This window comes from Neoarius graeffei, chromosome 25 (assembly GCF_027579695.1).
Source record: "Neoarius graeffei isolate fNeoGra1 chromosome 25, fNeoGra1.pri, whole genome shotgun sequence".
Classification (NCBI taxonomy): Eukaryota; Metazoa; Chordata; class Actinopteri; order Siluriformes; family Ariidae; genus Neoarius; species Neoarius graeffei.
Window position 1 is genome coordinate 6,305,974 of NC_083593.1, and position 17,707 is coordinate 6,323,680.

The 17,707-nt window shown below is 42.5% G+C and overlaps 1 protein-coding gene across 1 annotated transcript in view; it reads right to left on the bottom strand.

Moving 5' to 3' along the window:
* Positions 1 to 17,707, bottom strand: part of vezf1a (vascular endothelial zinc finger 1a) — a 34,498-nt gene that overhangs the window by 7,147 nt on the left and 9,644 nt on the right. The window contains exons 2-4 of the mRNA XM_060908165.1: positions 9,188 to 9,957; positions 3,983 to 4,052; positions 3,026 to 3,191 (exon numbers count right to left, since the gene is read on the bottom strand). Coding sequence (XP_060764148.1) covers positions 3,026 to 3,191; positions 3,983 to 4,052; positions 9,188 to 9,957 — 1,006 coding nt within the window. The remainder of the gene's footprint in view (positions 1 to 3,025; positions 3,192 to 3,982; positions 4,053 to 9,187; positions 9,958 to 17,707) is intronic.

Below are 17,707 nucleotides of genomic sequence, written 5' to 3' on the forward strand. Positions count from 1 at the left end.
ACTATACTTGGACCCCAGGAGTCCTTGTGCTTGGAACCTGATCTGGAAGGAGAACTTAAGTCATTTTTAAACTTGCTTTATTTCTTAATTAACGTGTTATTCAATTACGTTTTCGGTTTTAGTAACCTTATATCGTGACTCATATTGGCAACTAATTGCAATTAAATATACTAAGTAACTTTAAAAACGCACAATGGAATTCAACACGATATCACTTTAGATCCATGCATATATTTGAAATTTATGATATTGTATGTAATGCACACACATCTTGAAACATCGATAAAGGACATTTATCGTCAAACTCAAGAATTAATTCACAATAAAAAAATTCAAAGTGACAGTTGGTCCATGTTCGGACCGTCATGCTGGAGATTCTGGGTCTGTGTCGTCCAGGGGTCTCAGCAGCAGTGACTGAGGGTGTCAGGAATCTGTCACGGAGGTGAGCTAGCCTGATGTGCTGATCCTGAACTGGCGTCGTGACTCGAGGCTGACCAGGGCGTGGACGATCCCTAGTGCTCCCTGTCTGTCTGTAACGCTGACTCAAACGGGAAATGGTCGAATGATGAACACCGAAGTGCCGGGCGACCTCTGTCTGTGTACTTCCGGCACGCAACATCCCGATGGCCTGTTCACGTTGATTTTGGCTTAGGCGTGGCATCTTCAATAATGACAATTTTCCCATCATTTCCCCCGGGTATTTATAGGCAAGCTTGTGTGTGTACAGTGTATGCAAAATTTGTTTGAAAATTAAAGCCTGTCCATGTCATTGACTACCCGAGTCATATTGTACATTATTGAGTACAACTCCCTTAAATTCTGATTTGAGCACAGATTTGGAACTTATTCGGGCGGAACGAAGTTATTTTTCCATTGTGATATATTTCTTTTCTTCTTGAGATAAACTCAGCATGAATTCAGCAAGTTTTATCAATGTGCGTTTTTAAAGTTACTTAGTGTATTATACTTATCGGCCGATTCGGTTTTTAGCCGTGTTGAATTTAGCTCGTTTGGTCCACGGCAGGCGTCGCTTATCCGCGCGATCTTCACAAGACTTGTGCGAGACTTCGAAACGTCAAGTGTCAGCCAGGTGTCAGTGCCGCCATTTTGAAAACTGTTTTCCAAACGAAATATTGCACAAAAACGAGTTTAAATGACGATTACTGCCTACTTTCTTCAAACTTTCCTGATTGCTATCAAAACAAACAAAACTTCCAGCTTGATTACATCAGCATTCGAAAGAGGCCGCGCGCGTTTTTTGACAACACTGGCATTTGTTGGTGACTGAGTTCCGCTGTACATTTTACTTCCGTCCTACGATGTCTCGCACAGGTCTCAACGAATCTCGTTTACGGCCATCGCTTTGACATACAGACTGATATATTACAGAGCGTATTTCAAACACTCATAACTTGCTATAGCAGCGACAAAATAGCGATCAAAAATGCATTCCTATATTTAATAAAATGAGATAAATAGAATTTTGATTTACCAATAATAATCAACTGAATTAAACTATGGACATTGTTTCATTTTTCAAACCAAGAATTTTATTTGTCCTTGGAGAAATTTACTGCGCGCGCAAAATGGACAAAACCTGACTTGAATAACGTTTTTAAACCAATACTTCACTTCACAGATGTGGCCTCATCAGTCGAACATGACCACGAGTGAAAAACTACTTCAGTTTTAACAAAAACAGACTCAAAAGGCCAAGTTTACATTAGACCGTATCTGTCTCGTTTTCTTCGCGGATGCACTGTCCGTTTACATTAAAACGCCTGGAAACGGGAATCCGCCAGGGTCCACGTATTCAATCCAGATCGTGTCAGCTCCGGTGCTGTGTAAACATTGAGAATACGTGAATACGCTGTGCTGAGCTCTAGCTGGCGTCTCATTGGACAACGTCACTGTGACATCCACCTTCCTGATTCGCTGGCGTTGGTCATGTGACGCGACTGCTGAAAAACGGCACGGACTTCCGCCTTGTATCACCTTTCATTAAAGAGTATAAAAGTATGAAAATACTGCAAATGCTGATGCAAATACTGCCCATTGTGTAGTTATGATTGTCTTTAGGCTTGCCATCCTTCCACTTGCAAGTGGTAAGTGATATGCGCTGGGATCTCACACACAGCGGCTCAGTCCCGAATCACAGCTTGTGCACTTCACTCGCACGCTCTGTGAGCTGCGCAGGGTCGGAGTGCGCACCCTCCAGAGGGCACTCGCTGTTCAGGGCGGAGTGATTTGGAGCGCAGGATGCCTGCGGAGCCGAGCGTATCCGTGTATTGGTGTTGCTGTGTGCACGCGAATCGTGTATTGGTGTTGCTGTGTGCACACTAATCGTTTTAAAAACGTTAATCTGATGATCCGCTGATACGGTCTAATGCAAACCCCACCTCAAAAAAGACAATGTCTCAGTGTACCACGGTATGAGGTCTTCATGCGACAACATAATCTATCCCCTTCAGACCAACACAGCATGGTTTAATCTTACTTTAACAAACCAGAAGGAAGAATTACGGTGTTATTAAAAGAAAAAAAAAAAAAACACATGCCCTTGAAGTGTGAATGAACAACAAGCAGCACCAGGCTGAAATTTGAATACTGTCCTCATCGACAGGCACCGGCGAGGTCAGCTCGGGTCCTGTGCGCGCGACCGGCTCGCTGCGGCAAAGCTCAGCTAATTTAAGACCTCGCTTAGTTTAACGCAATTAATCGAGACGAAAAACGGCTGAGCTACAACGTCCACTGCCGAGCCGACAGCTCGGTTTCAAACGGATCTAGAAAAAACACCGAGCTCCAAAACAACGATTTATAGATGTATATCTGGAAGAAAATGGAAACTAAGCTGTCAGGATGAGGTGAATATTAGTCGTAGAATGTTTAACTACCTCAGATTAGTTAAACATTAGGCTGATCAAAGGATTTGACTGAAAGGTCCAGCCCTGCTCGAGTCACCATGATCAGCCGACCCTAATCAGCTCTCCCACTCCGGGACGTGCAGAAAAGGCGGCGCACGTACCTTTGTTGCAGGAGTTGTTGAAGTTGGTCTGGCCGTGCGTCTTTAAGTGGCTGGTGATGTAGGCGGCGCTCAGCATCTTGCCGCAGATGTTGCAAGTGACCTTGCCCTCGTGCCGGATCATGTGAGAGCGCAGTCTGTCTTTGGTGGCGAAGGCTGATGTGCAGGCCTGCCAAGGTGAAGAACAGAGTCTTCAGATAACCAAATGGCTGCTAAGCTTTTTTTTATCCTTTTATTAATAAAACCAAAATTTGTCTTCTGCACAAAATATTTCCATTTGCAGACTCCTTGGATGAGACTAAATCTATGTGACTATCTTGTACATGGGCCGTTTTTGCTAATCATGACCCGTTATTAAACTGGTAAAACAAGAAGACGTCAACCCCGGTGCACTCTGGAACTGTATCGGTGCTACGTATAAACACCGTTCTGCGGAAAAAACTTCCTTCAGCTGGTGCTGCGTTGATGGAGGTGAAGCACAAACTTCGATACGTTACTCCAAAACCTCCTACAGCTGTTCAACCTGGTTGAAATCTGGAGAGTATAAAGGCTACAACATACAATTTCAGATTTCAGCACTCGTTTCAGGTGGGTGTGGGCAGGGTCTTCCTGGAAGAGACTCCGCCCATCAAGATAAAAAAAAAAAAAAAAGGTTTCATTGTAGGATAAAGGCACTCACTCGGCGGAGCTATGCACTGATTTGCACTGATGCTTGTCTCCATGAGTGGGATAAATGGACCCAAGGCATTGGAGCAAAAATAAACACCCCCCCCCCGGACCCGAAAAGGAAATGCTGGTCTTATAAAGTATACAAAGATTCCGACTTCGATCAGCATGTTTATACAGTCCATGTGCGAGTGTACTTGACAACCTTTTCTGACTCAGAAATCAAATGTGTCTAAAGAAAGACAAAAGCATGCGAGAGAAAGATGATCAGTGTGCATGATCCTGAGGTCATACCGTTACTTGGCATTTAAATGGTCTCTCTGAAGAATGCACATGCTTGACATGGCAGCTGAGATGATCAGGCCTGAGGAAGAAGAGAGAAGAGGAAAAAAAAAATCAAACAAAGGAGGTCATTAGATATAATGGACAGATCAATTACAGGAAGTAATTAAAAAATAATAAATCACGTTAGTGCTCAGTGTTTAGTGAAATCAGTATTCTAATTTAGGTGTTTCAACATCTCATATAGCAAAAGCAAATCTGAAAATCAACGCATTTGATTTATTAAAAAAAAAATAATAATAATAATAATAAAATATATGGGCGGCACGGTGGTGTAGTGGTTAGCACTGTCGCCTCACAGCAAGAAGGTCCTGGGTTCGAGCCCCGGGGCCGGCGAGGGCCTTTCTGTGCGGAGTTTGCATGTTCTCCCCGTGTCCGCGTGGGTTTCCTCCGGGTGCTCCGGTTTCCCCCACAGTCCAAAGACATGCAGGTTAGGTTAACTGGTGACTCTAAATTGACCGTAGGTGTGAATGTGAGTGTGAATGGTTGTCTGTGTCTATGTGTCAGCCCTGTGATGACCTGGCGACTTGTCCAGGGTGTACCCCGCCTTTCGCCCATAGTCAGCTGGGATAGGCTCCAGCTTGCCTGCGACCCTGTAGAAGGATAAAGCGGCTAGAGATAATGAGATGAGATGAGATAAAATATATGGCTGGAATTCTGCAAAAGAGAAAAGTTAACAAAGGATCTCTTCAAGCGTGGGCTGAACCAGAATGTCCACCCAATCAATAATAGTCCCTCCCCCAGCACCACTAGTTATTGGTTTAAACAGCTAAATAAGTAAATAAAAACAGCTTCCTGTTGCTGCTCTCTGACTCTGGTCTGCTGTGATGCTATTCATCTTGATTTCTGAGCAAGCTCGCTCCATGTTATGGCCCAAAACATCCTACAAAGAGCGTTCATGTGCCACTGAACAGTTGGCGTGCTAAAAATGGCTCCCTTTCTTGTCGAGTCGCATTGCTCACCCTGAAATTAATCCTCAGATTATTAGTCACGCAGTGCCATGAGCTGGAACGGGATGAGTAGGGAGTCGTTCTGACGCACGCTGCCTGGAAATAGACGAGTGATGCAGCACACTCTTAAAGCAGCCACAATCGCAGATCTACAGGAACTGTGGTGGTGAGCAAGAGGAAATCCCAGACTCATGTGTCAGCAGTGTTTTTTTTTTTTTTTTTTATTACCCTCCTTTCCAAAATCTCTTGGGGCAGCATCGGTAGGCAGAATGAATTTAGGGGAATGAAAGCACCCAGCCTCAGCCCCCCCTTGGGCCACGATGGTAGGGCCCGTCGCGTGCTGTGGCGCACAAAAGCAGCCAGTCACAACTATTCACTGTGGTTATAAATCAGCCGGCTGCAGAGATAAATCAGCGGGAGCTAGACAATGTTAACGTCATATGGAGGAACAGATGGTGGAGCCGGCTACGTCTTTGTACACGTATTTCACAACCGAGTATTAAAAACCACCGACATCATCCCATTCTCCAGGATTAGGCCACCAAAGATATTTTTAAAAAAAAACAACACAAAACCCACACACTGCAAGAAGCCTGCACGAGCTTTCAACCATTGAGGTTTTCCTTCAGTTTAAGCCTTTACTTATGGGTCATTCCATGTCAAATCAACCAATGGCCCATGCCCTATGACCATCACAAAACCGTTCTGCAAGAAGCATATTCTCAGGTACTGCATGAAAGCCATGGGGGTCGAAAACACAATATACAGTATTTAGAAAATAATTCACCTTGAAGGAGTTTTGAACAGATTGTGATATCTGGCATAAATAAACTATATCTAGAGTACTTCAAAATGAAACCATTAAAATGTTCAGTATTTATGCCCACGTTGAGTACCAGATCTCAGAATATCACCCCCAAATCACTCCCCCCCCACACACACATTTTGGCGAGGCTGTAGTTCAATAAAAAAAATTGCTGTCAGACTGTGTAATTGGCAGTGAACAAAGCGACTAGAGTGGACTTCCAGCAGAAAACAAATACTGGGTGTTTACGCTTAATTAAAGCATGATTTTTCAGGGTTAAAGGGTGGGCTCGAGGTTCTTCGCACCATTCACGGGCCTTGTAATATTAGGATTTACATACTGTACATTACATTAATTACAGGTATTTAGCAGACGCTGTTATCCAGGGCAACGTACAACAACAAGACCCTGACATACCCACAGCAGTGGGCAGCCCGGGGAGTAGTTGGGGGTTAGGTGCCTTGTTCAAGGGCACTTCAGTCACTCCTGTCTGAAGGGTCCAGGGAATCAAACTGGTGACCTTTTGGTTCCAAAGCTGCTTCTCTAACCTTTAAGCCATGGCTTTGCCCATATAAGAATAATATTTTGCTATATTTGTGATCGCTACCTGTTTGTCTACAGTAGAGCCATAGAAAAATAAAATTTCATAGCCCATTCCATTTTGGGGCCACATGACCCCTTTGGAAAATTGGCCCCAACTTTGAAACTATTTGACAGCAAGAGCTCAAACTTCATTTCATATTTGTTCATTTGATGGGTAAAGGAACATTTATTGGCAAAATGAAGAAAATCCAAGCGCAAAATGTGTGGGAAGATTCTTTAATTTGGTTGATTTGGCATGGACTAACCATTATTAACACTCAATACATCTAATTAATTATTCTATTAATTAAAGCAGTGTGAAAAATCAGTGGTGCTCTCAGAGCCACCTGCATAAACTCTAACATGAGGGAAAATACAGGCACTGTGCCTCAGAGTGGCTCATTAATATAATTCTGAGGTAAAATATCCAACATTATCCTGTTCAATGAGAGAAAATGTGTACCTGAAGAATTCTGTATTTATTTCTGAGGTAAAACATCTTGCTTTCATTCTCAGTCATTGTTATTTTTACCTTAATAGCAGCCTACCATTTAGCAACATTACCTCAGGTTACATCACGTCAGTAGCAAAAACAAAACACCTGAAAACCTCCAACAAACAAATAAAGTTAAAACACTGTTTTTGGGGCCTGCTGGCTAGTGGCTAGCTCGATAACACAGGTAAAGAACAAAAAGTAGAGAGATCAGGCATGTAATGATACATCATGAAACAATAAATTGCAATACAACTTTATGATGATTCAAATCAAGGAAATAAATAGTGATCCAAGATTATTAAGCTGAATAATCTTTTCGTTCTTTAGCTGCAGTTGTGTTGTTAGACAGCAGAGGGCACAATAGCTTCCAACAGACAGAATGCACATGACCTCACTGCAGGCGGAAGTAACACAGCTCTAATGCCGCGAAAACTGATTGTACAAACAGATTTAAGAAGAAATCGTAGCTCTTTGAGACTGCTGAAAGATAAAGTAAAGCAAATGGAGCTAGTTGTTTATTATATTTTACTCAAACCTTTATGATTGTTAAAAAGAAAAAAAAAAGAATTGTTGAAACAATTTTTTTATTTAATAAAAGGAATATTTAAAAGTTGATAAAGAATTTTAAAAAATTACAAATTATATACATGTTGCATTTCGTGAACCCAATATCGTTACATGCCTAGTAGAGATAGCATTTTATTTTGCTAACTAGATGCCAAAACTAAACTAGCTACACTAGCATGTGCCTGAAAAGTAAACAGAACAGCTATAGCTCATGTTAAATTGTTGAAATTATTTTCTAATTGGTCTGGACTTTGATACATGTTATAAGAATATACCCTGTGCTACTTTCTTATAAAACATGCGAGCAAACAGCTATGATGCAAGACATTAGCAATAGAACAGAAAATTAACCACGGTCTTAAGTTTGCAGATCAAAGACTAACAGCTAATTGGCCAGCTACTGTCATTGTTCATCTCCAATAGATAATTTGCTAACAGGGAAAAATTGTAACAGCTAGCTGATAAGATTTCGGAAGCTAGCCAACCATTAACAATACCCTGAAAGTGATGTCGTAAAGCAATAAAGAATATTCTGAAAGCTAGCTAGCTAACAAACTGAGAATATCCTGGAAGTTATAGTCGAAACAATTGTACGCAAGTACAAGTTATCGAGAGGTGTAGCCACTTTGCTGGAAGAAGACCCATACTGTCACCCTCAGCTGAGAGGAAATTGGTTCGGATGATCTGAAACAACCCAGGAACCACCAAGCCATGGGTCTGCCATGAACTGGAAGCCGCTGGAACACTGTCTATGATCAAGCGCATTTTACATCGCCATGGACTGAGAGACTGCCATCCAAGAAAGATGACCCTACTCCAAAACTGGCACCTTCAAGCTTAACTAAAGGTTGCAGCTGACCACATGGCGTAAGAAAAAGCCTTCTGGAGGAAAGTTTTCTGGTCAGATGAGACAAAGATGGAGTTGTTTGGCCACAACCCCCAGAGGTACAGATGAAAACTGTACCAACTGTTAAGCATGGGGGTGGTAGCATCGTACTCTAGAGCTGTTTAGCTGCCAATGGAACTGGTACATTGCACAAAGTGGCTGGAATAATGAAGAACCTCAGAATTCTTCAGTGTAACTTCAAACCATCAGAAACTTGGACACAATTGGGTGTTCCAACAGGACAATGACCTCAAATATACAATCAAACCTGGCTGTGGAAGATAAAGCAGGCTAACATTAAGCCGTAAACAAGTCTTGACCTGAACCCTACCAAAAATGGAAACACTCAAATTTAATTGAACTCTACCAATTCTGCCAAGAAGAGAAGTCAAACATCCCACCAGAATTCTGCCAGAAGCCTGTTGATGGGTACCAAAAGTGTCTGGTCAAGGTGAGACTTCCTTAGGGACGTTTAACCAAATATTAGGTGTGCTGTATGTAAAATTTTGATTTCAGAAAACCCAAAATAAATTGAAACTTGTGCACCAAATTCTTGGTGGATGTTGTCCAATCATTCTACCCCAGAAAAAGTTTAAAGAAATAATAGAAAGCCCAATAATGCCATGACATGAATGTCCCTGTATGTAAATTTCTGACCCTAACTGTAAGTAGCCAACACTAGAGAACATCCTGGAACACAACGAACATGAATATAAATTTGGAAAAAACAATTAACGTGTTCCAGTAACAACGATGACCGAGTCTCTAAGTAGTCTGGATATCCTTGCGCATCCTAAATTTGTGTTTTGTTCAAAATATATCACCACTAGTATACATAGTTCAAAACTTGTAGAGAATTTGGGTGGTGTACCTGGAGAAGCCCTTCCCACAGACGGAGCAGACGTAGGGCTTGTGCACGCCGCCATCGTGTGAGCGAACGTGGTAGGTCATGCGGTCTTTCCTCTTGAATCGTTGCTGACAGATCGGACACTCGAACGGCTTCTCGTCCGAGTGGGATAACTTGTGCCTGTTCAGGTGGTAAACATCACGGAAGGCCTTGCCACACATCTCGCACCCGTGGTTCTTCTTGACAGGCTTGGCTGGCTTTTTGGGTGCAGCCGGCTGGCACACGGCAACTGTAGAAGTCGGCACCATGGCGCCCGAGGCTGACGTCGCGGCAGTAGTGAGGATGTACGAGGGGTTAGTGTTGTTTTCTCGTGTCATACTCGAGAGCAGGGGCACCATGGTGGGTGCCGTCGTCTGTGCTGTCTTTTTAGGTCGTGACACCATCTTGATCCCAGTGTGACATGACTCATGCCGCCGCAAATGGTAGCTGTCTCGGAAGGCCTTGTTGCAGTAGCCACAGATAAACGGTGTTTTGCTTTTGGGTTCTTTCTTCACTATGGGCATTGGTGCGCCAATACCCCCGCCTCCACCACCATGGCCCCCTCCTCCTCCAGCAGCGCCCGTCCCACTGCCCATGCTGTCCTTGAGCAGGTCAGCGGAGCTCACTGGGGGCTTCTGATCAAGCGGGATGGGCATGATGGGCTTCTGGTCCTGTGGCTCGGTGCCGGCGTTCAGCAGTGGCAACAGGCTGTTCGGGCCCACCTGGTGCTGGTGGTGCAGGGCATCATTGGCCTGCTGGTGGGGTGGCAAGAAACAGAAAGGCTTTCATATAAATATTGCAAAGTATGGTTGGAAAATGAATCATGGTTGGAAGAGTGATCACAATTTTTGGATTTTCCTAACAAAAATTAAACAAGACCAACTACAATAATGGAAAGGTTAGTTAGATAGAATTAGATTTTTTTGTGCATTAATTCCTGAGTTAGACATTTTAACCGTTTATCGAACTGACAATTTATAACATACAATGTAAAAGAAATGTTTTGGAAAAACGGAGTTGGTCCTGAATTAAATAATGATTCTGGTGAATATCGTGCAAAATAATTGTGAGAATGATGACTGGAAAAGGTCTTAACCCTTAAATTTCAATTCACAGCAAAGTATTTCATTAACATCACCAGCAACTACTAAGCTTTTATTCTGAAGAATGAAGGATACCAAAATCATATTTTTTTAACCAAAATTAATTAGTAATAATGTGATTTCAAATTGTCCATGATTACTGCTTATGAGAGGGATTATAATATCGAACTATTCATAGGGTTAGAGAATTTCCAATGTCTTGATAAGTCTTGTATTTGTTAACTGATCTGGTCGACAGGTGATGAGTTTATGCCATCACGTGTTGTCCGTCGTTCATCCGGCGTTGTCCACATTTCACGAAAATCGCTTCTTCTCTCTCAATTCTTCACTGATTTTTATTCTTTTTGGCAGGAAGGTTATCTGGCTGGGGTGCAGATAACTTCTACTCAAATTTGCATAATTGCAATTAATAATGAAGAGATGGAATAATTAATCAATACCTAACGAGCAGTTTCCACACAAATCGCTTTTTCTCCCTCAATTCTTCACCGATTATGATTCTTTCTGGCATGAAGGTAGGGGTACCAAGGGTGCATATAATTTATACCCAGATTTGCTTTGTTACAATTATTAATGAAGTTATGGACTAATTAAGCCTTAATGAGCAGTTAAAAAAAAAAAAAGCCCGCTTCTTCTTGGTCGCCGTTTCGGATTCGTTCTGGCAAATAGGTCGGTATTCCTAGGATGGATGTAGCTTCTATATCTATGTATAGTTTGTATATAGCTTACAACATTTATTGTGTAAGGTGGCCCACTTTAGATCGTTCCTTCTGGACTAGACGGGGCTGGAGTGAGCTACACCGTTATTGACGGTCCCATTTAACGTATAAATTGTGAAATTATTAATAACGATACTGGAAATTCATAGTATTTACAAAGGAGCCAGCATGTCACTGCAATTTTTCATGAACGAAACAAATGAATTTTAAAAGACATTATTAGCAAACTTCGATGTTTGGAATATTCCTACCAAAGCTAGAGGAGCCACATTCTGGACATCTCTGAAAGGAAGGGAGTCATTGGGACGAGCAAAGTAGCATAACATGCTGACAGAAGGGGAATTGATGGAAGGTAAAGAGCGGTGAAGAAACCGTGAGCCGACTTCCCTGGGTTTCCCCTCGTGCCACAAAACTTTATTCAAAGTATAATAAGATCCACAGTCCTCCAGTATTGTGCATGGTGACTTTCTTTTACAAAAAGCCTCATTCTGTTTGATAATCAGCCTCTATTTGGGGTTAGAATGCACCTCACATACAGAAAATGATTGAGACCAAGGAGCCAGACAGGAAATGAATCATGTACGGTTTACGTTTCAGGATTGGCTCGGCTAATGAGTGCAGACTAAACACGGCCTCTCGCAGGTGACAAACTTTCAATACCAGTGGCGCCGTGGATTCAGGAAAAGTTTGGGTGCTGTTTCACCCTCAAGTCATATCAGAACAAAGTTCTTTTCACTGATCACCTTTAACCTATGATGAAACATTTCTATCTTGGGAGGCATGGGGTCTGACTGGATGACCTTGCCCATATCCACAGGGGGTGAGGGTGCAACGAATGGTTTAGCAATTAAGGCACGCAGTTTTAAGAAAAAAAAAAAAAAGTATCGATGTTTCACAATCTAGGTATTTTGTCATATCCCGAAGGCGTTGCCTGTCTAATATTTTTCTTTTTCCATTTTTGGTTTTGCATATGCGGAGTCTTGAAATAAAACACAAATGGAGAATGGCATGATGTGGTCTATTGCGCTTGCAAAGCAATTGGAGATTAAAAAACACACATAGCTCCGAGCAGCAATTCTCAAAAGGTGGGAAACGGACAGAGTGGAGCAGCCGGAGGGAAAGTGCGTGAATGAGCGAGCAAGAGTGAATGAGCCAGGGAGAGAGAGAGAGAGAGAGAGAGCATTTAGAGATTAAATACAAGCCGCTCTGTCTGCTTCCCACCTGCTGGATCGCAGCTCAATGTGAGGGAGAGTGTGTGAATGAGAAAGGGAGAAAGTGAGCGAAAAGAGTGAATGAGCAAGCGAGAGAATTAGCGGGAAGGCAAAAAACAGCGAGTGATTCATCGCAGCCGCATTCCATTGACATTTATCAAGAGGCAATGAATGCGACATGCTTTAATGAGTAGAGTCCACAGTGTCCTTTAAGTCAGAAATAACTTGGATCAGATCAGTTGCACAAACACAGATGTGAGAGATTTTGGATAAAGTCTGGAAATTCTCAGGAATGACTCACGTGGTTGAATCACCAGACTTCTGAAACAAAATGCTCTGAGAAACCAGGGCCCAACCGCACCACATACGGTAAAGAGAAAACCCAGAGGGTGAGGGACAAAAACAAACCCCTAACTTCGGACATCTTGAACACAACCTGGTGCCACTGGATCTTCTAAATCCGTCCAGTGTAAACAGATCCATCCTACTATAATGCCACGATGGGTCACGTGACCTCAAAACTAGCCGACTGATGTGGAGCGAGGCTTCAAGCCAACGCTGCCTCTGGCGAGAATGAGTTCAGTGCTAAACACAGAGGCTGAGGTAAGCTGACACAAGACAGACACTCTGGAACAAGTGATTTGCCCTCAGGCGCTGAGGGAGGAAAAGATCTGCGGCTGGAGGAAATTAAGGCCAAGGCCCTTTTGACCCAAAAGTGGAGAGGTTTGTTTACGGTAGCACTGAGGTAGAGGTGGGAGAGAACATCCATCACAGTACTGCCCCGGTCACTGCGTGGCCTGCAGCATGTTTTTGATTACACGGCCAAGGGGAAAACCTGTGCGAGGCCAACATCAAGGAACCACAAACCACAACCGCAGCTGAGCGAAGCTGTACTTTCCCCTTCAAAAGATGCAAATTTAAAGTACGGAACATGCAGGCTCTCTCTCATAACAACTATACACGCAAAGTCACACGCCTGGAATGAAAAAAGTGCCATACTGACCCCAGGTCAAACTGTAGTTGCGATCACGGAAACCGTGATGTTCATCAATCTGGTCATGATTATTTTCACTAAGGATCCATGGGAAGCATCACGTAAATGCCATGATTCATCCAAACAACCACAGAACGTCTCACTGGAGTGCCAGGATGCTCACGGACCACGATAACACTTGGGATAGGATAATTTACAGTGTCCGTTTCCATTATAGATCTCAATCAGTCATCTACGTACCGGAAGCAAAGAATAAAACCAATCGGAGATGTCCTGTTACTGGAAAATAAATCAACAAGGTGGAGTAAGATGCATAAGGATACAACCCAACATGAAACAAGTTACTGCTCCCATCCAATAATCACATACTTGCCCATAATCCATCCTGAAGAAGTGATTTACAACTCTTACACGACAACAATTTGCCAATGCGAGCACTTTTAATCAATCGTAGAACTTCCCCAAAACAAGTTACTTCCAGTTATCGTTTATGCTCTCGTAGATATAAACGGTCAGTCCCTCAAAGCAAAACAAACATACCCATCTAAAAACTCACTTCCTGTTACAGTGTGCTGTGGTGTAAAATACATTTTCTTTGTTAGTTCACCATTACAATGCCCTACGAATGAGCTGTTATGATAGAAATGATGACGTACTCCAGCAAACGCATGAATAAACCCGTGATTAGCTGCACGACTGTCCAACCCAGCCGGCTGTTCCAGAAAAGACCAATTAGATCCAAGAATTCAACAGCGTTTTGGTATAAAGACCAACAACATAATGATGATGATAAAACAACATATAATGCGATCATAGCTGCACACAGACATTCAAACATTTCAAAAGGAACGCGAACAAGTTATAGTAAACCAGAAGAAATATAGTACTAGTCAAAAGTTTGGACACGCCTTCTAATTCAATGTTTTTTCTTTATTTTTATGAATTAAAAGATGCTTCATGTGCTAAAGCAATGATGAATGTCATTTCTCTTTACTTAGTTGAGCGGTTCTTTATATAGTACAGATTCGTACAGTTGTGGTGTTGAATAGGGCTATTTACTGCTTTTTAATTTTTTTATTATTTGATCACAAACGCATTAAAAAGGCACAAAACTAGTCCATTCATTAATTTTGGGCAAGACACACCTGTTAATTGAAAAGCATTCCAGGTGACTACCTCATGAAGCTGGTAAAGATAATGCCAACAGTGTGCAGAGTCATCAAGGTAACGTTGTTGTTGATTCTAAGATCCCTGTTCTTGGCTGCAGGAGTGGAACCAAATGTGGTCTTCTGCTGTTGCATGCTGAGATGCTTTTCTGCTCACCACAGTTGTAAAGAGTTGCTATGAGTTACTATCTCCTTCCTGGCAGCTCGAACCAACCTGGCCATTTTCCTCTGACCTCTCTTATCAACAAGGCGTTTGTTTCCACCCACAGAACTGTTACTCACTCACTCAGTGTTTGTTTTTCGCACCATTCTGTGTAAACTCTAGAGATTGTTTTGTGTGAGAGAGAGAAAAACCCACAAGATCAGCAGTTTCTGAAATACTCAAACCAGTCCATCTGGCTCAAACCAACACCCATACCACAATTTGACAGATCACAATTTTCCCCCATTCTGATGTTTAAAGTGAACATTAACTGAAGCTCTTGATTTGTTTCTGCATGATTTTATGCATTGTGCTGCTGTTAAGGGATCGGCTGATTAGAGAACTGCATAAAACAACAGGTGGATGGATGGTGTTCCTAATAAAGTGGCCAGTCAGTGTGTTTGTTCCATGAAGTGTACCAACTTTTGACTCGTCCTGTACATCAGTTATTTTTTCTTGTAAATCAGAAAACTGCATCACGGCTGCACTGTAATTTAATGTTAATAGCCAGTAACACTGTGACTGGCAAAATATACAACGATAAAACATCATTAATGAGAACGAGCATCAACGTCCAAAGACCTGAGCTAAGGCTGTACAAGTCCAAAACAAACGGACATATTTCAGCTAGTTAATCAATATGTAACACAACTCAACAACAATTATATATGTTTAGTTCTTGCTATCCGAGAACACACTACATGGTAACAAGATGTTAGCACATTGCTAGCTAGCAAGAATACAACCTCAGAACCTTGAACACTTTCCTTTAGTACTGCTCTACTGTGTGGGGGAGGGGATTTTAATGAATAGTGTTAAAATTACACAGTTCCAACATAAGTCTGTGATGAGAGGAATTACAATGATAGCAAATTAAATTCAAACTACGTCAAGCTAACGTGTCGGTTATAGCGCTTGCGATTGTGTCATTAGAGAGCCTCTCAACCCCGCGGAAAGTTTAAACAGTCCTCCTGTACAAGTCTCCTACAATGACTCCAAAGTTTATACACCACACCAAAGCCTCATTCATTTTAGCTAGTATTTTAAAGGAACAGTCCACCGTACTTCCATAATGAAATATGCTCTTATCTGAATTGAGACGAGCTGCTCCGTACCTCTCCGAGCTTTGCGCGACCTCCCAGTCAGTCAGACGCAATCAGATGCGCTGTTACTCCTGTTAGCAATGTAGCTAGGCTCAGTATGGCCAATGGTATTTTTTGGGGCTGTAGTTAGATGCGACCAAACTCTTCCGCGTTTTTCCTGTTTACATAGGTTTATATGACCAGTGACATGAAACAAGTTCAGCCCTGTGATGACCTGGCGACTTGTCCAGGGTGTACCCCGCCTTTCGCCCGTAGTCAGCTGGGATAGGCTCCAGCTTGCCTGCGACCCTGTAGAAGGATAAAGCGGCTAGAGATAAATGAGATGAGATGAAACAAGTTCAGTTACACAAATTGAAATGTGGCGATTTTCTATGCTATGGAAAGTCCGCACTATAATGACAGGCGTACTAACACCTTCTGCGCGCTTCGGCAGCGCATTGATATCTGAGCTCCGTATCAATGCACTGCCGAAGCGCGCAGAAGGTGTTAGTACGCCTGTCATTATAGTGCGGACTTTCCATAGCATAGAAAATCGCCACGTTTCAATTTGTGTAACTGAACTTGTTTCATGGCGGCACGGTGGTGTAGTGGTTAGCGCTGTCGCCTCACAGCAAGAAGGTCCTGGGTTCGAGCCCCGTGGCCGGCGAGGGCCTTTCTGTGCGGAGTTTGCATGTTCTCCCCGTGTCCGCGTGGGTTTCCTCCGGGTGCTCCGGTTTCCCCCACAGTCCAAAGACATGCAGGTTAGGTTAACTGGTGACTCTAAATTGAGCGTAGGTGTGAATGTGAGTGTGAATGGTTGTCTGTGTCTATGTGTCAGCCCTGTGATGACCTGGCGACTTGTCCAGGGTGTACCCCGCCTTTCGCCCGTAGTCAGCTGGGATAGGCTCCAGCTTGCCTGCGACCCTGTAGAAGGATAAAGCGGCTAGAGATAATGAATGAATGAATGAATGAATGAATGAACTTGTTTCATGTCACTGGTCATATAAACCTATGTAAACAGGAAAAACGCGGAAGAGTTTGGTCGCATCTAACTACAGCCCCAGAAAATACCATTGGCCATGCTGAGTCTAGCTACATTGCTAACAGGAGTGACAGCGCGTCTGACTGCGTCTGACTGAATGGGAGGTCGCGCAAAGCTCGGAGAGGTACAGAGCAGCTCGTCTCAATTCAGATAAGAGCGTATTTCATTATGGAAGTACGGTGGACTGTTCCTTTAAAGCTAATGCACCACATCACAAATTTTCGTAACCGTAACTTTTGTCTATAATATGGCCAATCTTTGCTAACTAGCTTATAATTAACAATAGTGCGAATTAGCCTTGATAGCCTGCATGTTTAACTTCCATCATTTTGCTGAGTCAGAAAGGAGATAGCCTCACTCATTTTCGCTAGTATTTTAAAGCTAATGCACTGCATGACTAACTTTTGTAACTAACTTCTTGGTCTATAATAATATGGCAAATCTTTGCTAACTCGTAAGCTAACGCAGTTAACAGTAGTGTGAATTTGCCTCCATAACCTGTACTTTTAATTTCCACCATTTTGCTTAGTCAGAAGCGAGTTAGCCTCATTCATTTTAGCTAGTATTTTAAAGCTAATCCACTACATGGCAAACTTTCATAATTGCAACTTTTCCTGTCTATAATATGGCTAATCTTTACTAACTAGCAAGCTAGCTCATAGTTAACAATGGTGTGAATTAGCTTCCACAGCCTGTACTTATAACTTCCACCATTTTGCAGAGTTAGAAAGGAGTTAGCCTCACTCATTTTAGCTAGCATTTTAAAGTTAATCCACTACATGACAAACTTTTGTAACTGTAACTTTTCCCGTCTACAATATGGCTAATCTTTACTAACTAGCGAGCTAAGTTAGTTATTAGTGGTATGAATTAGCATCCATAACCTGTACTTTTAACTTCCACCATTTTGCTGAGTCAGAAATTAGCTAGCTAGCTAATTATCCATCCATCCATCCATCCATCCATCCATCCATCCATCATCTGTC